The sequence below is a fragment of the Gouania willdenowi genome, chromosome 21, assembly GCF_900634775.1.
Source record: "Gouania willdenowi chromosome 21, fGouWil2.1, whole genome shotgun sequence".
Lineage (NCBI taxonomy): Eukaryota > Metazoa > Chordata > Actinopteri > Blenniiformes > Gobiesocidae > Gouania > Gouania willdenowi.
The window spans coordinates 23,273,580-23,297,446 of record NC_041064.1 but is presented as its reverse complement, the minus strand read 5'-3'; the positions used below and the strand labels follow the sequence as shown (position 1 = coordinate 23,297,446).

Below are 23,867 nucleotides of genomic sequence, written 5' to 3'. Positions count from 1 at the left end.
CTGTGTGCACGGACGGCTGAAGCCCTTAATTAATAAATACATTTATTTTTGTTTAACTGCATCCAATGGATTAATATAATATATTATATATTCACAATGTCAGCAGCTTCCTGCCTGAGTTCTCTCATTCCTGCCTTTTCTGTAACAACAGAGTTGTCTTTGGTCTGAATTATGGACTTTAATTATTCATCATTTTAAACTTCAGCAACCTGGTCGGTACCAAGTTATGAAGTGGATCAGATCTGAGTATAAAAGCTCCGCCTCCTGCTGTGCGCTGAACTAACAGTGTGGCTCATCACTGTCATCGTGGGTTTATATACATTATATTTGTTTAAGATCATAAGCTGTTCCTTCATTCATTGTAAAGACGCTCAGTCTGACAGTTCTCTCCATTGATTGGTCAGACGCTGCAATCTCCACCCGCACGCGCACGTAGTGAGGCTGTAATCACTTAGCTTCAGTTAGCGTGTTGTGATCATACTGTAGGTGATTGCTTGGTTAGATGAAGCCAGCTCACGGAGAAGAATCTAATCTAGATTCGTAGTATACGTTCTAAATGTTTCAAAGTTACCAATGCTAATAATCAATACAAAATAAAAATAATTGCCTTAACAATATAAACAACATGCCTAATGATCATCAAAGCAACATTTTGACAGTAACTAAAACTGAAAATATGAGCAGGTCCTGTTAGAGCTGCAGGTCAACCCAGGGCCGGCCTTCCCGACAGGCAACACAGGTGGCCACCTAGGGCGCTATCTGCTGGAAAGGTGCCAAATTTGTCTTTATTTTATTTTAATTCTTGTTCTATTCTATATAATTTTATTGTGTTGTTTGCACATTGTGTTTTTTGGTTTTAAGATTTTTGTTACTGACTAGTAAAACCAAACAGGTGTGTAGAAATTTCCTTGCGCTGAAACTTTACATTTTATTTTACTTTTTGATTGCACTGTTTTGCATTGCTTTTGGATTTGAACCATTGTTGTTGTTGTTGTTGTTGTTGTTGTTCCTTCAGGACATTTTACGATACCTGTAGGCATTAAAGTCCACTCTTGCCTATGCACCGAATGACCTAAAGCCGGCCCTGGGTCAACCCACAGACATCCTCCTGAGATAATACATCAGGCTCGTGTTTCCTGTGCCTGGTCCATGCTCTCCCTGTGCGTGCACGCTTCGTCAGTTGTTCTGAGCTGCGTGTGCGCGTACTGCAGGGAAAGCTGGAAGAGGAGGTGCAGAGTTTAGAGCAGGACTGAGGGAATCTCTCCCTCCAGGTCCCAGACACACACACACACACACACAGGGACCAGGGCAGGGACCACATAGCAGCAGGGACCACAGCAGGGACCACATAGCAGCAGGGACCACAGCAGGGACCACAGGGTTGCCATGAGGAGCCTGAAGATGCTCATCCTGTCTCTGCTCATCACCTTTCTGCACAGTGAGTTTGACTCAAATGACAACTTTTATAAGAACTTCACACATTCCATCAGTTAAAAAAGCATCCTTTATTTTCTGTGTTTAGGTATTGCTTTCACAGCAGTTTGGTTTGAATCCTTTAACTTCGAGTTTATATCAAAACCAAGACTAAAAATTATAGTGTAACTGATACATAAGATACATGTTTTTCATTCACAATGCAGAATTTCTCTTCAATGATTTTTCTCCCATAAAAACTTGTAAAAAATGCAGTCAGTAACAGCTATAACAACGAATGATGTATACAATGTTCACAGTTTAAATGGGGGGAAAAATTAGGTATTAAAAACAGAAGCAGTTTTTACTGTAAAAAAAAGAAGATTACAAACACAACAGGAAATATCATAATATTTATAAACAAATGTGTTAAGAACATAAAGCATTTAATAATATGTAATTCATTAAGTGAGTATTTAAATGAAATGTACTCAAACCAAACACTGGACATGCATTGGGGGTATTTGAATAAAACAAAACAAAAAACTACATTAATATATACAGTAACTACAAACTCGATACAATCAAAATGGCATTAGAATATTTAGATGGAAAAAAACCCTTATACATTATAAATTAATAACAAAATGTAATGATAAATCTCACCAAGTGGCATTAGTCAAATCCAAAAACAGACACAGGAAAACAAAAATGATCATTGCAACAGGAGAAAAATAAATAAATAAAAAAAAATAAAATAAAATAGTATCACATCAAAATGACATCAAGTGAAGTGAATTCCACCTGAAGTGAGCTAAAAAGAAAACAGACAATGGGAGGCACTTTAAATTCTAAATCTGTGTTTTAATTGGGGTCTTTTGTGGCCTCTCAGTTGTAAATAAGAACTGTGTTTTTAATCTTTCCTCACACTTAAATAAAAGTTAAATTAAAGATGATGTCATGTGGTTTTTATTTTACAAATGAAGTTTGATTATAGTCCATGCAATATCACTGACGCCTGATACATTTTCATAATTTTTAGCATGTGTGCATTGGAAAGCATGATGATACCTGTTTATGGTTGTGAGGCTGTGTGATTTCTCCCACTCAGAGTCAGGTTGAGGGTGTGTGTGTGTGTGTGTGTGTGTGTGATGGGTGGGGGGTGGATGGGCTGGAGATAGAGCAGGGAGTGTCTATGTCCATGTTTACACTAAAGCCACTCTGATGCCGTTTGAACCCGAGATCCATGAGCTGATGAGAAACATCACTGAGCAGTCTGAGATCCCTCACCGTTTCAGGGAGCAGATAGCTGCTCTCTGACCCTGCTGAGAGTTGGAGGGACATGAAAAAGAGCCCTCACTATCTGGAAAGATAAATTGCATTTGATGTTACTTTGGGAAAACAACACGCTTTATGTTTTGGAACTGCAGCTTTGACGTTTGTGTTTTAATCAGTCATTTATTTACCCTCGAGGGCCAAAAATCCTGGCTTGAATGAAAAGATTAAAATCTTTTATTTAGACAAAGTGATAGGAAGGAAATAAGTTATTTTTTATAAATATGTGTAAATAAAAAATAACTACTATTTCAATTATTGTTATTATTTGTTTGTATAATCAATATTTATTTAACAATAAATAATATAAAACACCTGCCCTATTACATTTTGGTGTTAATTCAACATGGCATACAAACCCATGGAAAATCAAAGATCGTTCAACATTTTAGATTTATAACAACATCAGCACAGTTACACTTATGCTAAAATGTTCTGAAACACCAGAAGTATTAATCAGAATCAAAAATACTTTATTGATCCCAGGGGGAAATTACTTTGTTACAGAGGCTTGAGAAATATTACAAATGGAAAGAAGAAAAAAAAATAAAAATAAAACATACATAATTAAGACTTTTAATTAAACAATGATTAAATACAATTGCACACATTATAGTAGGAAAAAATTATAATAATATAGCAGAGGTATATACAAGAATCAAGAAGCTGTCAGGTTAAAGTGAGGAGTACAGTTTGATTAATGCTTTGATTAATGATTATAGATTTAAAAGTAGAGCATTTTTGAGTCAAATGAAAACAGAACACACACGCACACACACGCACACGCACGCACACATGCACGCACGCACACACACACACAGATGTATTTGTGTGTGTGTGCGTGGCTGGTGTGTGCTCAGTGCCAGCTGTGAAGAGTAAGGTTACCATCATGAAGTGTGTCTTTGTGTCCATAAGGAGGTGATTGTATTGTGCTAATGTATTTATCCTCTATCTGCAGCTTTTACAGTTTTTTTTTTCAATTGCTAACAAGCATTGGTCTAAACTGAAGTCACATGTTCAAAACTCTTCATACAACCTGCAGAACAGCAGTTTGTGGACTAAACTGTGAATCACTTTTCATTGCTTTCACACAAAATGCATTCCGTGTCCAGTCAGCAAAATTCATCAACTCTTTTCTCAGTCACTAGTTCATCACCTGCAAAACACTAAACTTTTACAGCACATTTTTCAAATGCTAACACACTTTGTTTAAAACAGTTAAAAATACAATCCATGTGTTTCAACAATGAGGGAAAAAACATGGGTAATGTCTGCTGCAGCCACAGTGAAATCAATTGAAAATGATATTGACAAAAAAATAATAACAATAATAAAATAATGCAATTCCAAACTCAGCTGAGTGTAGTTGTCCGCTGAAAACCGATTCAGGTGATCTGTGTTTGGCCTCATTAGAAACAAAGGAGTGGATTCTGATTCTGATTCTTTTTCTTTTGCAAGTATGAATCAAAGAGCAGCAGGTGAGGTTGGTAGAGACAGAAGAGTGGCCAGGAGAGGAAAACCATGAGCTGTGGTCTCTGATGATGTGTTAAATCATGGACTCTCTGTTGGAGAGGCTGGTTTAAGGTGCAGACAAACTTACAGCGTTCAAAAGTTGAATCAATTATGATCAATTTCCAGCAAAACAACAGTTAAGACATGCATCCCACATTTACTGTATTTAGCCAGATTTTATGAAATAAAGTAATCTATGTTCTTACATCAGCTGAAAGTTTGAGAAATATATGATTATAGTATTTTGTGTTTTATATTACTCTATTGTATATTTAAGATACATAGGAATTCTGAGACCATTATATTTTTGTTTACAATAATCTTTATATTTTTTTGTAAGGTCCTGAAGTACCGAAGTACAATAGCACAAGTGCTCTTGACCAGTGACGTGCCGTGACCACTAGGGCTGGGTAGGCACGTTGCAAATCAAGACCACCAATGACAATTTCATATGTTTCTGCTGTCAAGTGTTAATTTAATTCAAATTAATTTTATTTGTATAAAGCAATTTCCAACAAAGTCATCTCAATGCGCTTATCAAAATATAAAATTCATAATAAGAAAGAAAAAACCCAACAAGATCCACATGAACAAGCATTTAGCCATCTAACAAAATCAACATCATAAACACCATTAAAGACAGATAAACAATTATTAATATAACCTCCATACTCTCCCAACAAGATATATCTCATGACACGACAGCACATCTGTTGTTTGTGTTGGAAACACAGATACATGGAGAAAATGACAAAAACAACAAAGGCAATCCTTCCTTTTGTACAATTCACTGTATAAAATACGAAACATTTTCTGATCTTACCTTTGTTGAAGCTCTGGTAGCTCAGGTGTTGGTCTCCATCTTTTAAAAGCTGTTGTTTTTCCTCAAAAAAAAGTTTCTCTATCATCTCTAGCGCTGTCATCCTGCCTGTAGTGTTATCCCGCCCACTAGCTAGAGAACGTAGCAGCAGCGGTCACGTGGTATCTATTCACTAATGTACTGTGAACTTACGTATAGCATTTAGCATAGCGCAGTTACGTGCAACGGCAGCTCTCTACGCTGCCTTTGCACGGAAATGGTTGTCATCTTGGGGACCTGAAATAAATAATTTATAATTATATTATAATTAAAAATAATATATATATATATATATAATTAAAACAAATAATCAAAATATCAATTCACCCTTGGGTAGGCACTGCCTACCTTGCCTACCCTGACGACACGTCACTGCTCTTGACAAATGTAAATTGCTGCACACCTGATTCAGTCTTGTTGGAATATATTACAGCATATAATTTAGAACCATCAAAGTGCAAATATCTTATTTTGTAATAAAATACAGATTTTCCTCACAAAAATCATTCAAACTTGAAAGATAAGCTGTATTATATGTAATGCTCTTTGTTGTTAGTATTTTGTAGTTCAGTGTGCTCAGAGTTGACACTGTGTGTTTCCAAAGTGAGACTATGTGTTAGTGTTGTGGTTGAATGAGCTTCTTTTGAGAGACGTGTATGAAGTGTTCTGTTGTTGAGAAACACCTTTGGGAATGAGAGTAACTGTTGAGCTGAGATGCATAATAGACATGCAGGCATGTGACTTCAGTTTCAACCAATGCTAATGTAGTTCAAACTTTTCTAAACCATGGTGTTTACATTTATTTACCCTTTGAGTAGGCTATATGTGTGCCACAGGCATGTTTAATATTTTATTCGCACTATGCTGAGATGTTGAGTTTATTATTTATTTAATTGTAATGTTATATAATATGTTGTTATTTGATTTCTTGATCAGAAAATTGAAGCTACTGTGAAGTTGCTGTTGCGCTTTTGCTTAAACATGAGTTAAAGCTTGAAATTGTTGAATAACAGAGCCTCATTTACTTTTTATTTTGGGATTATTTTATTGCATTTTAACTCTTGAGGACAATCACAGCAATAAAGTAGCACTTTTGACAATATATCTGATGTCTGCAATCATTTTTAAGTGCATTGAAAAAAAAATCGTAAATCAAATAGAAACTCAAATTTTTCTGTAAAAAATCTGAGATTTTTTTTGAGGCAAAATCGCCCAGCCCTATTTTCTGTTATTTCGGAGGCGACTCTGAAGACGTCTGTTCACTGATTTCCATGCTTACATATTTATGTATGTGTGAGCTGCAGGAGGTTATCAGGTCAGGAAGAGGCAGTCTGTCATCCATCAGCTGCATTCCTGCACGCCACCGCTCCTGGCACCACCAGGATACATAAGATACACACACAAACACACACAGAGCATGTGTGTGTTTGTGTGTGTAAGGCTGCTTCCTTAATATCAGTTTAAATCCTAAAAGGTGCAGAGAGAAAATCAACTGTGTGGAATTAGAAAAAATAAGAGTCCTCAGGTTTTAAGAAGCACAAATGCAACATTGAAGTGTTTATTTGTTTTGTTTGGTAAATAATTGTGAACGTGTTTAATTATTTCTGTCATAATAATTTTAGGTCTTGGAGGGTGAGAGCAGAGTCTGTGTGTTTTTGGAGAACTACATTTTTTATTATACGATGCTGTGATTTGTATGAAAACGTCTGTACAAATAAAGTGTGATTTTAAGAATATGATACTGACAATAAATTGATATTTGTCCTCTTGCAGCTCCAATCTGTCTATCAGTAAGTGTAAGCACCAGTAGGCCAAGAGTGGAGGTTCATGAACACACAGGTAAGACTCATTTTTATTGTAAATTTAGGCCATTTTTATAACAAAAACTTGAATAAATGAGCTATCGCTATTGGCTGATTAATTCAACAGAGAACAATAGAGAAGACTGTGTCAAAATTCAATGTAATCTCTTTTACTGAATGGAATGTATATGAGATACATACTTTGACTTTTCTGTTCTTGGTTGTGATGCTGTTTGTTATTTTAGCTTTAGTATTCTCTCTGTGCTGATATGTTGGTCAGACCAACCATTAAAAAAACAACAAACCATTTTTTCAACTCAATCAGTTTTAACTGTTTGAATATAGGTTAATGCATTAATACATTCTAAAGTTAGTTCATTTAGTGAATTTTAAAGTAGCACTACAATCCAACCACAATATGTAATATAATGCCCTGAAATACAAAATAATAAACAATGTCAGATCAGTCCTATGCCTGTGTGTCTGTATAAAATATCTGTAAATAAAACTCTATGAGCACTCATAACACACTGCATTTGAGCTTTTCATTATTTAAAAAAATTAATTAATTAAAGAAGGCAGTGGCTTTCCGTACGGTTGCCCCTATTTGGCCAGTATAGGTCACGTGATATGTCAGTCATTGGTCAGTTTAACTCGCGTGACTAAGACTAAAACCTAAACCTAACCCTAACCCTAAAAATTGTTGTGATATTTGGTTATAACCTAACTCTAACCCAACCCTAAACCTAACCCTAATCTGTGTACTTCGGTAACCGTACCAATAGCACTGGGGGGTTGTCCGTACGGCAACCGTATAAATAGACACTTTCATTAAAGAATGTGAAAACATTTGGCTGACTGAGGGCCATGGTGATGCTCTGCTGTTTTTTTTTTTCACGTACAAGCCTGAGAAACTGTGGTTCTAGACCAATAACAGTTTATTATTTCTGATTGATGGACAGAAAATCTTTGTGGTGATGTGAAAATAGAGGAACTGACAGGATTTTAAATACTTGTGTTTTCTGCCCCTTTAGATGCCGTGCTGTCGTGTGAGTTTAGAACAGAGAAAGATCAAAATCCTCGAATTGAGTGGAAAAAGAAAGGAAAGGGTGTGACTTTCGTCTATTTCAATGGCAAATTTACAGGTGAGTGAATAGATTTGAAATCCAGGATCACGACAAAGCAACACTTTACACAGGATAAGAAAAAAACTATATTTGAACCCACTCTTTAAACTTAAAGCAACACTGTGTAACTTTTTACCACTAGGGGCGCTAGACCTGTAACTTTCCCGTCAAGCGCCCCTACTGGCCACAAGTGCCCAGCACTGTTGCAAAAATAGACAGTCGGGCCAGCCTCCCTTGTCTGTTGATTGTGTATGCAGACAGTAGTTGACCTGTTGGTTGAAGAGAGATCATCGACTCACCATTAAAGAAAAGTAGAGTTAGTTTTATGTAAGTAGGAATCTGTCGCTTGCGCAAAACGCCTGAAGGTGCGTTCACACCGAACGCAACTGAAGCGACTGAAGCGATTAGATTACGTTCCAATCACTGTAAATGACATGACCTCAATTTATCCCCCCTCAAATTACTTGAGTAATTTGTAATTTGAGTACTTGAGTAATTTGAGCGACTAAATCAAGCGCGACCTCGTTGCTCAAAGTTGAAAAATTTGAACTTTTTAAGCAACTTCTAGTGACAACTTTCCCATCCTTCACTGTCTGTGGAGTCGAGGCATCAGCCCCTTCCTGCTCCCTCCCGCTACAGTGAGACGACTGCAGTGGAGGGCTGTACTACACTTCCTCAATTTATTGGCACAAAATTAAAGCGGTTAACTTCGTGAATAAGCCTACATTCTGAGTGAACCATCCTTTAGTAACTCTCTAAGCTGATAATTTAAACCGTAAAAGCGGAGCTGTCTATGTGTCTATGTGCTGTAAACGTACGGTGGGACAAGAAGGAAAAGAAGTGATCAGACCTCTCTCTCTCTTCTGTCACCGCTTCTACACACACGCACGCACGCACGCACGCACGCACACAGACTGCAGTTGCTACAGTCGCGTTCTGAACGCACCTTTTACAAACCCGGTGGAAACAAACAGAGCAAGCTGCGGAAACAAACTAGTGCGAGCATTTGGGAATCAAAAAAAAGAATCGTAATGCGAACATCTTCGTAATGGTTCTGGAACCGGACGTTAGGAACCAGTTCCTATTTGGAACCGGTTCTCGGTGCCCATTCCTTAAACCCTGTGGCTTTAAGGGAACTGCAAATTGCAAATATATGTCTCACAATGTCAGGAAACTGCTGGACTAGCACAGAAAGGTCAGTTGAGCAACTCCTAATATCATTAAACATGTCTAGGAGGAAACTTGAGCATCTTCAGAGAACTCACTCACTCTAGGACTGAAATTTGGTTTAAAGCAAAAATTTTCAGTTTCTAATTGAATAGGAATTAACCCTCTGAATATTTAAGGTGTTTCTATCAAAAACCAAAGTTATGTGGATTTTTTTAAATCAAAATCATAATTGTAGAACATGCATCCTAATTTCAGGTAACTCTCCAATATGTATGACACAAAACTACGTTCCTTCATTTATTATTCCCTCAGTACTTCTCCTCCCCTGTTCTCTTTTTTAAATAACTTTCTCTTCAGGATCATATGCAGAGCGAGCCAAGATGGACGGTGCGACCCTGACGATTCACTCAGTCACTCTGACAGACTCTGGGGATTATCGCTGTGAGGTCACCGCCAGTGAAGACCACGTCAACCTCGGAGAGGCCACCGTAACCCTCAACGTGCTTGGTATGCTGTTCCAAGAATTTTAACCTGTGTGTCACATAGGAATCAATGAATCATTCTTTTTCTGTTTTGTTGTGCTGGCTAGTACATTCACAAACAATATTTATTTTTAATGTAACAAACAAATTAGTTTTAAAATTTGTTTCACAAATTTTCCAATAACATTGAACTGGGATAGGGTTACCCTAATGCCTAGGTTCCCAAAGTGGGGCACGGGTACCCCCAGGGGTACGCAACTTGTAATGGGGGTACGTGAATGAAAATGAAAAACACTGTGACAACATTGGAAGTTAGAATATAAATAGTGTAGCTAATGCTAATGCTAGGTTAATGCTAATGCTATTGCAAGGCTAATGCTAGGTTAAAGCTACTGCTAACGAAATGCTATTGCTAGGTTAAAGATAATGCTAAGTCAATGCTAATGCTAGGTCAATGCTTTTGCTAGGCTAATGGTAAAGCTAGGTTAAATCTAATGCTAGGTCAATAATAATGCTAGGCTAATGCTATTGCTAGGCTAAGATTAATGCTATATTTACAGATAGCTAATCCTAACGCTAGGCTAATGCTAATGTCAAGCTAAGGCAGGACGACTTGCATTTTCTTCAGGAAATGCAAATATTCTAGTTATTATTATTATCATTATTATTCTAGTTATTATTATTATTATTATTTATCAACAGGATAGATCAAATTCAGGGACAAATTTCACTGTAGTTCTACATTATATATGACACTATGTTTATTAAGTGTGCAGAAGTAGGGGGTACATGGCTTCAGGTTAAAGGTATGAAGGGGTACGGGACTGTGGAAAGTTTGGGAACCACTGCCCTAACGCATTCTGCTCATTACAGCCAGATTTACATTGTTACATACTGAATATGTTGCGATAGATCTTTTTGGAGGTGTAATTTCATTTATATAAGTTTATTTGGACTAATAAAAAAAAGGACATTTTAAGTAGTTGCTTCAGAACGAAGGTGAAAAGTTCTTCCTTAGAGTTCTTACACAACATCATGCTTTCACTTTGAAAAGCAACAACTGTAAATCAGAGCAAATGTTGCAATTTGACCTTAGATATTTGGCATCTAATGGTGTGTTTGTAAATGTGTTGTTTTTGTAATACTTTGGACTGACTGTTAGTATGAGAGAGAGAGGCGTGGTTTAGACAATCACACATAGCATTACAGTAATTAAAATGGGATGAAACAAAAGGATGTATTCCTTCACTGAATTAAAAAAAATGAAATAAAACCATAATTATCTTTTAAACTATTTAATTTTTGTTTATTGTAATATTGTTTTTTGTATTATTGCATTTGTTGGAAATAAAACAGTATATCATCCTTTATGTAATCAAACAAATGCAGCTTTAACTTTAATCTTTTATACTTTGGAACACTTTGAACCTGTCAGGCATTGACCTCATCAGGACAAGTTAATGTAGAAATTTCTACAAGTCTAAAAGTAGAAATGTAGTAGAAATGTTGGCAAAAAACTGTAATCCCCCAGTTTTCAGATTTCTATTTCTGATTTTAAACATTTTTCATCACTACTAAGGCTGAACGAGCAGTTTTAATACAAATAACTTGTTTGCTCTTAAATTACATTAAAAAAAAAATAAATAAAAAAAAAACTCTTTGCCATCTGTTTTTCCTTTGGTTTTCTTTCTCAGTTCCTCCTCACATTCCGTCCTGTGACGTGCCGAGCTCTGTGTTCGTGGGCTCGGCCTTGGAGCTCCTCTGTAAAGATAAACTCAGCGTCCCTCCTGCCTCTTACCGCTGGTTTAAAGACAACAAGGCTCTGACAGCCACTGGAGAATCTCCCTACAGCATCGACACCAACAAGGGCATGCTGGTGAGCAACCACCAACAATCAAAGACATGAGTTCATACAGAAATACAATTCACACGTATTAGACCTTCTTTTTTTAAAATCTATTTAACTCATTTTGAGCAGAAGTTTAGAAGCGTGTCCAAGTTGGATGCAGGAATGTATCGTTGTGAGTCCTCCAACAGTGTGGGGGCGCCCAAGAGCTGTGTTGCACACCAGCTGAAAGTTGTTGATTGTAAGTTTTTTTGACAGATATAAAACTGTAAATATCATGATTTTTTTTTTTTACTAAAAAAACATGTGTGTGTCTCCTTGTAGATCCATTGAATATGACCATACTAATAGCAGCTGCTGCAGGTTTTGTGGCCATGCTGCTTTTCTGCTGCATCTGTGTATGTGTGTGTCGCCAGCGAGGCTGCTGCCAACGTGAGTCTGACTGACACCACAGTGTTTGTTTTTATGACATTGAGTCAACTTGACCCAAGTCTGTCTATTTATTTAAAGCTGCTGGAGATGATGTACACTGTAAACATATTGCACATTGCATTGTGGGATGTGGAGTCTTGTCGACGGATGCATAGAAGTGTTATAACTTAATTCTTACCGTAAGCTTTTTTGTTTGCCACCAAAAACACAGTTCTGGTGTTTTTAAAGCTGCAGTTTACAGAATCCTCTCTCCGCTCCATTTTGAAACCAAAACCGAAACTCAACCTCCCTTACCGGTGGCTTTTGTGAACGCTGTTGGCGACTTTTTTCTCAATATAGTCTAGTGACAAGTAGGGTTGGGCTCCGAGAACCAGTTCCAAATAGGAACTGGTTCCTAACGTCCAGTTCCAGAACCATTACGAAGATGTTCGCATTACGATTCTTTTTTTTGATTCCCAAATGCTCGCACTAGTTTGTTTCCGCAGCTTGCTCTGTTTGTTTCCGCGGGGATTGTAAAAGGTGCGTTCAGAACGTGACTGTAGCGACTGCAGTCTGTGTGTGTGTATGTGTGTGTGTGTGCGTGTGTCTGGCTATGGTTTTAGTTTAGATTTATTATTACATCCATGTCTTTTAAGGCTCTTATTAAATAGTCTTGGCTAGAGTCCGCGCTGCCGTCATCTTGGTCATCACCAGTGCGTCATCGCCGCAAGTCGCACAAACGCAGAACAAAATTAACTTAATCTTTCTCAACAAGAACTGTTGATTGATTTGTCACATGACTGCTCCAGGGTTTGAGTTTGTTTTATTTTGTTTCACAGCTACCTGGGCTGCAGCTCTTAGTTTTTCAGACTGCTGCCAACTTGTTTGTAGTGTTATTTCAGCAAGTTTCAGTTTTACAGTTACAGTTGGGGGCTTTTGTAATTGAATACCCTAGTGACAGTACAGCAACTAAATTAAACTATCAACTAAGTGAATTAATAAAAATGGCCTGTGTAAAGGCTTTTCAAATTAAAAAATTATCCCGTGTGTGTGATGCAGACCTGCGCAGTCACGGAGGTCCGTAAGGACACAAAGCGAAAGCAGTCAGTTTCTCCTCAGTATTTGTGGCTTTAAACTGTTGCTTCTCCACCTCAGTCTGCTTTTTTCCTCTTGATTTGTTGTTCTGTCTAACGCTGTTATGGAGACGTCTGCTTGGACGTCCGTCATTTCACTTTTACTACTGAGGGTACCTGAACGCGTCTGACTTCAGGAGAGCAGCCAGTAGTAACGCCGAAAACAGCTCACGGAGCACACACGTTTGAAGAAAGATCTCTGATTGGCTGAAGTCCAGATTCTAGGAGCGTCACACTCCTGGATTTCTAAATGTAATTTTACAGGGCCAGGAGAAGGAGATGAGATTCACTGTCCACTCAGAACACTTTGATTACAATATGTTCAAAGATGATTATGGATTTTTGACCAACTGATAAAAAATTACATTCTGCAGCTTTAAGGGCATAAAAGGCAAAATAATGGCAGATGTTTATTTTAAAAGATCTGCATCTGACTGAAATTGAACGTCTCACAAATTAAAGTGCTATCACGGAAATACCGGGAATAAACTACAATTGTCTGGTAAAGAAACACAAGAAACCACAGTAAGAATGAAGGAAAAACACTTACATGCATCTGTTTAAGGGACTCAACATCCCACAATGCAATGCACCAAACACAAAAATGTCATAAAGACAATATTTCTATTGATCTATGAGGCCCACACTGTCTTTGTCTGATAAATGTTTTTGTCTGCAGCAGCTTTAGTTTTTTACCTCATGTACGTCACTCACTGCCTATATATCCACCAACAGGTGCAATAACAGTTAGAACATGATTAGAGTAAAACTATGAATAAATTAATCTACATTATACATTAATAAAAGTTGATTAATACCAACTTTGCAAACCTAAAAAAACTTTTCTTCATGCCAACCTTGACTTAGTTCTGACTTGTTTTATGACCTAAATGTATACATTCATATTGTTGTTATAATCAATTTATAAATAATTGATTGCCGAAGATTTATATCATTATTTAATGTTCTTTTTTTTTACCCGTGGTCTTAAAGGGGACATATCATGCTAAATCCACTTTTTTAGCCCTTAAATGCATTTTGTTGTATATTTAGAGTGTTTAGAAGTACAGAAAAGTTCAAATTAGTCTCTTCAGGTGCTCCGTTGATATCTTTATATTCTGTTTTGGTCATATTTTTCAATCTGTTTCGATTTTTCGAATCTCTATTACGTTTTTTGAACAATAACGTCACAGTATTAGCAGCGGAACTACCAAATTAGGACATCAACTCCAGGTCCAACACTTCGAGCAATCGCTTTTATTTTGTAGTCCAAGCTCCAGGATGCAGAAGTTACGAGAGGATAAGTCAAAATGTTTGGTTGTTGGATGTAGTAACCCACACGCTTCATTACACCGTCTCCCAGCATCAGAACCTTGTGCCTGGTTGAGTTTTATTTTTCACAGAAATGTACCCACATCTGTGGGTAAGGTCATTTTTGTGTGCGTGAAGCACTTCAAGGATGACTGCTTCTGCAACCTCCACCAGTATAAAGAAGGATTTGCAGAAAGACTTTGTCTGATTGAGGGTTCAATTCCTTCTATCTTTGGAGACGATGAACAGAGCACTTCAGTAAGCTGTAAATAACGCTAAAAAGTGTGATGATAAGACGTCCCTGTCATTGTTTTGTTAGCATTAGCAGTTGCACCGTCTTCATATGTTAGCGCTGTGTGCTCGTTTTAGATCCTTGATGATATGGCCTACGTGATTTAATTTAAGTCTAAAGTTTTCATTAGTCATTTCATTTTGCCATTTTTATCTCCGTAAAGACTGTATTAAAATGTATTTCGTGACGTTAGCTTGGCGCTAGCGTTAGCTCGGTGCTTGTGTTAGCTCACTTGTTAGGGTTCTGCAAGTTCATCTTCATTTTCATCTCACTCCGCTGGGTCCGACTCTGGCTCGAACATGTAAGGCTGGATGGACAAGTCTTCTGTTGTTGACATTTTGTAAATAACGTGTGAATAAAAAGTTTCTGCACCGCTACATAATCGTATATCTTCTATCAAACTACAAAAATGGCCAAACAGGGTGGAGTTGAGCCGAGAGTCACCTCTGCAACCTGGAGAGGGGGCGGGGTATGAAGTGTCTCATTTGCATTTAAAGAGACCGCATCAAAACGAGTTGCTCTCAGAAGCACATCAGAAAAGGGGTAGAAAAGGGGCCTGTGGAGCTATAATAATGAGGAATTCAGACCCAAGCATTGCAGTTCCGCTTTATATAGACCACAACTGTATGATTTATATGTAAAAAGGAAGGATTTAAAAGCATGATATGTCTCCTTTAATGTTTCAGTTGATCAGTGTATAACAGTCACTCTCTGACCTTAAATCCTTTTTTTTTTTTTTAAACAGAGTCTAACAAAACTAAAAGGTGAGTGATGTTGTTTTTGTTTTGTTACATTAAATGTTGTGTTACCTTAGTTTAAAGCTGCTTTACCACATAAGTCACATTTTCAAACTGTACGTCTGTATGTCATCCAAAAGTTGTTCTCATTCACTACTGATGCCAGTGCGACCCCAAAATGACACTTCTGGAGTGTTCACAAATTGACCAAACAATGGCGAATCACTATGTTTCTTGTTTGGTTAAGACAGTAAGAATGTAGTAAAAACACTTTTTAAAGACATTTTTCAGATTCTGCCCTGTCTTTGCGTTCTTCTAAGGGACTCTAAATCCCACAATACAATGCGCCAAACTTATCAAGTTTAAAATGTCACTAAACCCAATGGCGATCTTAGGGTATGATGGGGCCCCAAGCAAAAAATTCTCACGGGGCAAAACAATCATATTTTTGTGACTGTAACTGTAATTTGTATTGTATTGTATGCACTGTATGTATTGTGAAGCACTTTGTGACTCCTGTCTGTAAAAGGTGCTATATAAATAAATATTACTTACTTACATACTTACAAACAATTTGATCTGAAATTAAGTTGTAAAATTAGTTAGGGAAAAACAAACAAACATGTGGAGATATTTATCGGGTGTTGACAAACCTGAACTGCAAAAAGGGAAGGCTGCTGCGGACACACGCATCTGAAAATAAGAAGAAATTGGATGTCGAGTTGTGAGGAACTGGTATTTGACCCTATGTTCACCTCTAAAATGTGCACCATACAGTTTGTGGGGAGTGGGATTTATTGACATTAAGCATGCATGCTAGTAAAGCATTTTTTACAGTACATGTTATTCTTTGTACTGATTAGTGATTACTTCTATTCTTTCTAACTTCCAACAGTGTTCCAAGGATTCAATTTTCATCTGAGTTAAGTTTGTTTATTAAGTTATGAGAATATACTTTATAAAAGGTTCACTTTTTAAATTTAATGTTTAGATTTTTACCATTTTAATGTATTTCTGCAATCAACTAAAATAAAAACAATTTAAAGAAACATGAATGCTTAAATCTATTCTGAGGCACTCATAATGTAGTTTATTTTTGCTGACTAGCCATGCTGGCTGGTGATCTAAAAGTTTATTTAAAGCCCTAAAAAAACCTGACCTAAAGAAGGTCAAAACATAAATTAGGAGTCGTGTAATCTAACATTACATCAGAAATACATTTCTCATATTAACAATCATTAATTCAAATTAAGTACACTTATAATAACCAAAAGTATATCCATAAAGTTATTGCAATGTTCAGATTGTTCTACAACATAATCATTCATTTTCACAATTGGGCCAATTCAAAACCAAGGTTGGTTTACAAAACATACAAACGTAATTTAATCAAGGACAAAATAGGTGTAAACAATGCATGACAGCGTTTATCAAATATTCAATTGTTTGAAAGTGAAATACTCCTTGAATATATAATGAATTCTAATTAAATTTTGAGTGAACTCATCCTTTAGAAACTCCGTAAGTTGAGCATTTCAACGTATGGCTGTAGAATAAGTGATCAACCCTCTCTATGCAGCAGTCCTCTGCTGCTGCCCCGGCTCCACAGACACATTTTATTTGTATTATTCCCCAATCGTCACGTCAGTGGAGCAATGAAGTTTTGCACACTCGACAGTACAATCCCTTAGATAATCAGTACTTGGTGTAGAGATGGGGTACAGGGTAAAAGCTTCACAGGGGTCTTCAGGTGGGCTCCCTTCTTCATTGGTGTTTCAACAGCAACACCTGGCCTCCCAGGTGTGCCCCCCTCTGCAGCCCAGCTGGGGTCCTTTTTCTTCATCCATAGCCAGCTGCATTCAGCAGCATCTGACAATGATTTGACAGCTTGTCGGAAGGTTTGTCCTCGCATTCCCATTCCCTTGAGAAGCTTGGTTGTGGACGTGGCAACAAATCCTCCATACCCAACCTCAACCGGAAGCACCTGGGCACGCCAGCCATGTTGTTCTGCCTCAATTGCTATGTCAGAGTACTTCAGTCCCTTACACTCATATGCTTCAACAACTGCAGCTTCCCATGGTATAGTTAGTTCCACGATGAAAAGCAACTTCTGAGAGGTTGACCACAAAACCAGGTCCGGCCTGTGGTTAGTTGTAATGATCTCAGGCGGAAAGGTGAGTCTCTGGTCTAAGTCAACTTGCATTCTCTTGTCCCGGGCAGTGTCTTGGAGGGTTGTTTCCACTCTTGCAGGTGGTTTTGCTGGGAGTTGTCCTGCTTTTACACATGTGGTGGTGTTGTATGCCTAGACATTGGAGGAGGGAGGGCATTGTTGGTAGTTCTCCTTCCTTCCAGGGTGATCACCAGTTATTGTAGGACCTGGTTGTGTCTCCAAGTATAGCAGCCTTGAAACAAACTAGTTTTGCAGCTACTGAGGATGTGCCTCAGTGTTAGCAGTTCTGACACCAAAAGGATGGGTGTATCCTAATGTGGAACCACCAATTCCCTTTTCACGATTTATATGCTCCTGGATTTACTGGGCTTAAACTTCATCCTTGCTCATGCAATGTTGGCTTGACGGGGAGGTCAATGTGGTCATGTCATCCATTTAGGCACGAATAGGAGGCAGACAATGTCCAGATTGCAGACGTTCTCCTCCCACAACCCACTTGGAAACTTTAATAATCACTTTCATTGCCATAGTGAAGGCTAGAGGGGAGATGGTACACCCAACCATTGTTCCCACCGCCAAAAATAAAAAGAAGAATCTGGGCTTTCACTTATCATCATATATGTTTACACATACACAACATTTGTTCTCTGCATTTGACCCACCCCTTTCGGAGCAGCTGGCAGCCTGGGGAGCAGTTGTGGGTTAAGGGACTTGTTCAACATCCCACTGTGAAGGCCCGGGTGAGATTCAAACCTGCGACTCTCCAATCCCAAGCCTGCTGTCTTTAACCACTATAGGCCACCATTGCCATGCTGGTGTGTATTCTGTTGTTTGGATACAGAATTGCAGATCTTGGAAGAAGTTTTTCACCAGGTTTGTGATGGTATCTGGGATGTGGAAGAGACCGATCTGAAAGTGTTGGCAAGGTACAAGAATAAGACATGCAGGTCTCTTCCTTCCCTTTTGGCAGATTGGATTTGGTGCCATATCATGCTAGTATGCTCCAAGCCTTCTGAGAAACCAGGTATGCCGGCTTTCTGCACAGAGTAATGAAGCGATCAAAAACATGACTAATCACGGGTGATCTAAGCAACTATAGTAGCTGGAGTGGCGATCTGTGTGAATGCACCTTTAGAACATGCTCATATTCCCCAAACGGCAGCTTATTTCAGCCATCAGGGTGAAATAAATCGCTCTCTTCGGGGTGGTTGCCATGGTAGTTCTAATCAATTCCATAACTCAAAGTATATTTTTACTCAACAAAAAAATTTAGATTGGCTAGGCTTTACAGCAGAGGATGGTAACAGCGTACAGAAACACAGATGAAAATTGTAAGCACAGTGCGTACGGGATTCTGGCAGGTGGTGCCGCTGCACACACACATTAACCAGAAAGAGGCACACAGCGACAAGAAGCACATGCACGTTCATGCACATGCAGAGACAGACGGGGATACGTACATGATGTGTCTGTACATACACACATAACTTGATTGACCCTCTGATTAGAACAAAATCAGCTCTTAAAGAAGCACAGAGTCACAAATACTACTGCAGCTGAATACAGTTTTGCATGGAGCTGTCAATCAATGCTAACTGAAGGCAGGAAGTTTAGGTCACTCCTACCAGCTTTTATAGGAAGGGCGGGGCCAACAGTGACAGTTAGGGTACGTCGTAATAACCACACTTGCGCCCCTTGGTTGCGAGTGCATAGGGTGTCCCAATAGTATGGAGTGTGCTTTAGCTACGCCCACTATGCGCCCTTCATGCACACCTGCAAAGCGAGCATGCAAGCAGACTTCGATGAAGGGAATTACCCATCAGCCATTTTGTCGTGGGACGTTCCAGTTTAAAAAAAAAAAAAATTATTGGCGGACAAACTCCCACACTAAACACCGTTAGCAGCAAAAATGGCAAAAAAATTGTGTAAGTGTAAGTAAGGTATCACTTATTTCATTTCTGTAATATATATTATGTTAAAATACATTTTGTATTGCAAGGGTTTTGGTACATGTAGTTATGTTCTGTACTTTTAACCATAATCCTTGTAATCGTGAAAATATGAAACAATACATGAAATGGCTAACTTAATTTCTAATCTTTCACAGGCACAGACAAAATGAGATTTAATTTTATACAGTTGAGGGCAAAAATGACCAGCTTTTCACAGGCCACCGAAATGCTTCCACACAATATATGAGTAAGTTATTTTAATGCATTTCTTGTATTGTTTTTACAAGGAAAGCTAAAAAAAAAATGTTTCAACCTCGTCCCAACTCTAGTGGATGACGTAACCGCTAACTGTCCCAATTCTACCATTTCAGCACTTGTTGCCTTACACACTTTACATTCAAAGTGCACTTAAACCTCGTGCGCCCTTTGTGGATTCGTGGAAGTCCGTAGGGCGGAGTGTGGGTATTGGGACACAACCTTTGACGCACGATGGTTCCATAACGTCTCGATCTCGGCCAATAAAAAAAATTCAATTGTGATAGCCAGGTTTCAACCCATAGAGGGCAGTCACTGACATTTTACAAAAATATAAGCCAAATTGAAATACTTTGGTTAAAATGTTTTTACTCTTTAAGTTCAATTGATATGACCATTTGACAACCCAGTGGAGTCAATATTAAACTCTCGAGCAGCAGTTTCTACCTTTGACATATGTTTGTGAGTAAATCCCTATCAGAGGATTTATGAGAACAACTATTGGATGACATACAGTTGCATTTTCTAAAACGTAAGATATGTGCTTAAGCTGCTTTAACTGTTGCTGTTTATCTTTCAGCACTCGGCCCTACAACCCTCCTCCTCCTCCTCCTCCTCCGCCCACACGCAACGTGAGTGATCAAAGGACTTGTTGTTGGTCTCGGTTTAGTTTTGCTCGCACAAATTTAGATTGTTCATAACATGCTGTTAACAAGTTGCTGATAAGGCTTGTTCCTGGCTAATTAAAGGAAATGATTCATTCTTTGTCTCCTTGCTCTTTACAGATCAAGCACTACAAACAAACTCGATCCTTCATGATCTGATGGTGGAAGAACAAGATGGGTGATATTTCTTGATGAACAGCTCAAAATGTTTTATTTTCCTGTTGCAATGAAGCATGTTAAGTTTTTGAGAGTCAAACTTCGTTAAATATTACATTACATTATTTAATTGACAGATTTACCTCAGTCAAATTTACACTTGTAATGCCACCAAATAGGTGAAAAAAAAATTCACTGTGTTTCTTGAACTTTGCAACATTTAAACAAACATGTCAACCTTTGCCTCCACTTTGATAACCATTGCATTTGGCAAACACTGTTGTAAATAGACCTTTTCATTGTTTTTCTTGAGCAATTGTTACTTATGTCATTTATAGAAATATTTAATGCTCCATGTACAATGTTATTTTTCTATATTTCCCCATATCTGTGTGTATTTCTGCTGGTATTCAGATCATGTTAACAGGTGTCTTCACACACTGAATGGTGTCTTTCAATTATGTAACTTTTATACTCAAATGTTCAGTTTATTTTCATTAATAGTTCAAAAAGAGGAAATAAATGAGTAGTTTTGGATGGGTTGAGGCTTTTTCTGGTTACTGTTACTGGTTTAAGTCAAACTGTAAATACATTCAGTGATGAAAGAACCTCAAGATGTCTAAAGTCATTTTTACTCCTAAGTCAGTTTAAACCAGACATGGGCAACTGGCAGCCTGGGGGCCACATGCGGCCCTAGGTCTAATTTTATGCGGCAAAATGACAGAGAATTACACAAAACAAAAGCAAGAATACATTAAAATAATACAACAAATTGCATGAAAATACAGTATAAGATGGGAAAAACACAGAAAATACTCTAAAGACACACAAAAAAATAGGATAAAAATGAACAAAACTGTCACGTTGGGGTGTAAGTGTGGACCCAAATGCAGAGAGAAATGGAGTACGCAGGCAGGTGTAGTGTTGGTCGCAGTCCTTTTAACTCACTCAGTGCCATTGACGAGCTAACTTGTCATTTGCGTTTTTTCACGGGGATTACTAGAAAACACCCTGGCGGAGGTCCCTCATTAATATCTAAGCTGTGGGGTGTTGTAGTGATCAACTGTGCCTTGAAGATGGCAGCAGTACACTTTTAGATGAGAGATTAGCCACTGATGCTACCCAGCAAAGCAGGAAGAAGCAGGAAAAAGGGAGATTATGGCGCTACAGAGTGATATTGTGACGTATCCAGCAGCTCACAGTACCACATACTAACACAGAACATGTGTGGACCTGAGTGGATAATTGATAATGTTGTGATCATAAGATAAAACCATCAACTAACAGGGCTAAACGGGTCATCACTGTGTGTCGGGAGGGGGGGGGGTACAAAATACCCCCAGCCTGTGAGCCAGATAGCAAAATAATAGGTGACATTTAGGAGGTAACAGCGCACCTTTGGATGAGAGATCATCCATGCTCAGCAGAGCTCAGAGGAAGAGAGGAAAGGAGTTAACGAGACAGAAAATGGCGCTACATACAGAGTTGACGTTCACAGCAGCGCACACTCGACCAGAGCATGTGTGGAAAACATGGATAATGTGGTAATGGTGAGCTAAAACCATAAAAAAAACAGGGCAAGCAGTGACTCTCTGCACGTCGGGGAGGAAGAGGAAGTTGCATGAGTGCAGACTGACGGGAGAGAAAGTTGGAGGAACGCCAAAATACAGTAAGAAACACATTCAACTCTGAACCAGATAGATAAATAATAATTTTGCCATCAAAAGCCCTGTTTCAGTGTTTTTTTTTAATATATATATATATATATGTAAGGAAACAATGATCAGATGTTAGAGTTATCACTAAAGCAAGAAAAATAATAGCTTTAAAGTCACTGAAAGGGTTTTTTTTTTTTTTTTACAAAAAGGCTTTTTTCTCAGCTTTTTGCTCTGAAACTGAAGATTTGTGGAAAACTTGCTCTATTCAACAGCTGATTGCAAAAGAACGAAACAACACCCTCATAATGACATACACAGAATGAGAGAAAAACACACACAATTACTATATAAAAACTTTTTGCTGTGTCCTGTATTAATGCTCAGATTGGGGACTTGGTCAAGGTCCCACAGTGATGGCCCACAGTGGATTTGAGTCTGCAACCTTCCGGTTACAAGCCCACTTCTATAACCACTAAGACCCAACATGAATATGTTGTCATTTTCCTCCTAAAAGGCTGATTAAAATTGAAGCCTGAACGTAATAATAGGCAAACATGAATACATAGAAGTATAGAGTATAGGATAGCATGTGTTTTATGAAAAAGATAATTGCAACTGTTGGTTGCACTTAGTTATTACTCGTGCAGTATATGAATGAGTGACATTAACCTACTGTATTTATTAAGGTGTGCAAGATTTCATTAGAGCATGGGTGTCAAACTCATTTTAGTTCAGGGGCCAAATACAGAGCAGTTTATTCTCAAGTGGGCCACAGATTCTATGTGGGAAAACGAGTAATTTCAACATTATTGTGCCCCAACACTTCTATGTATTCATAAAATACTAAATATGTAAGAGAGATTTTGTGACCAATTTCTATTTAATTAAGGGAAATATTGTGTCATAATTTGAGGAACAATTAAATATTTTGTAACAATTTTGAGGTATTTTTTTTAACAGTTTAACATGAAAAATCACTACAATCATGTGATATAAGCACAGGGAAATCTATGAGCACCTGCAAATATTGTTGAGATTCATTCACACAATAATTCATGTTTTTGCTGTTATTTTTACTTTATCCTGCGGACCAAATTGGATGCTCCAAAGGGCCTGATTTGGTCCCCAGGCCATGAGTTTGACACATGTGCATAAGCAGGTCCTTATTATAGCCTTAGTGAGACATTCCCAGTCAGTTGATTTCAAGCTCCTAAATAAACTTGTTAATTTTTTGGTTTTCCTACCACAAGTTCCTGCACAGGTTCTTGTGTCTGAGCAGGTTTCCTCATTTTTTTCTTTTTATAATGACAACTTCTCCTTTCGTTTTGACATTTATTTATTTTTTCATTTTTTAGTATGAAGTTCTTTGGTGCTGGGCTGTAAATTGCTCTGTAACGTCCTGGTTAATCTGCTGTTGTTTGCTTTACAAACTTCTGAATGAAGGAAACCTACTCTACCTCCTTTTATTATCATAAACTTCTGTTTCTTGTGCAAAGATCTCACATTTGACCTGGTGTACCTTACAAAACCAGCAGATGGCATCTCAGACTATGTATCTGCACAAACCAGCAGCATCAGGAG

General features: G+C 38.0%; 1 protein-coding gene across 1 annotated transcript; it reads left to right on the top strand.

The window, feature by feature from the left end:
- Positions 1-1,278: 1,278 nt before the first annotated feature.
- On the top strand, positions 1,279-20,858 carry jam2b (junctional adhesion molecule 2b). Its single transcript, XM_028436690.1, has 10 exons — positions 1,279-1,438; positions 6,893-6,958; positions 7,956-8,066; positions 9,576-9,725; positions 11,395-11,576; positions 11,679-11,787; positions 11,871-11,978; positions 15,439-15,457; positions 20,388-20,439; positions 20,593-20,858. The coding sequence occupies exons 1-10, from the start codon at positions 1,387-1,389 to the stop codon at positions 20,629-20,631; spliced, it is 888 nt and encodes a 295-aa protein (XP_028292491.1). The 5' UTR covers positions 1,279-1,386; the 3' UTR covers positions 20,632-20,858.
- Positions 20,859-23,867: the final 3,009 nt, after the last annotated feature.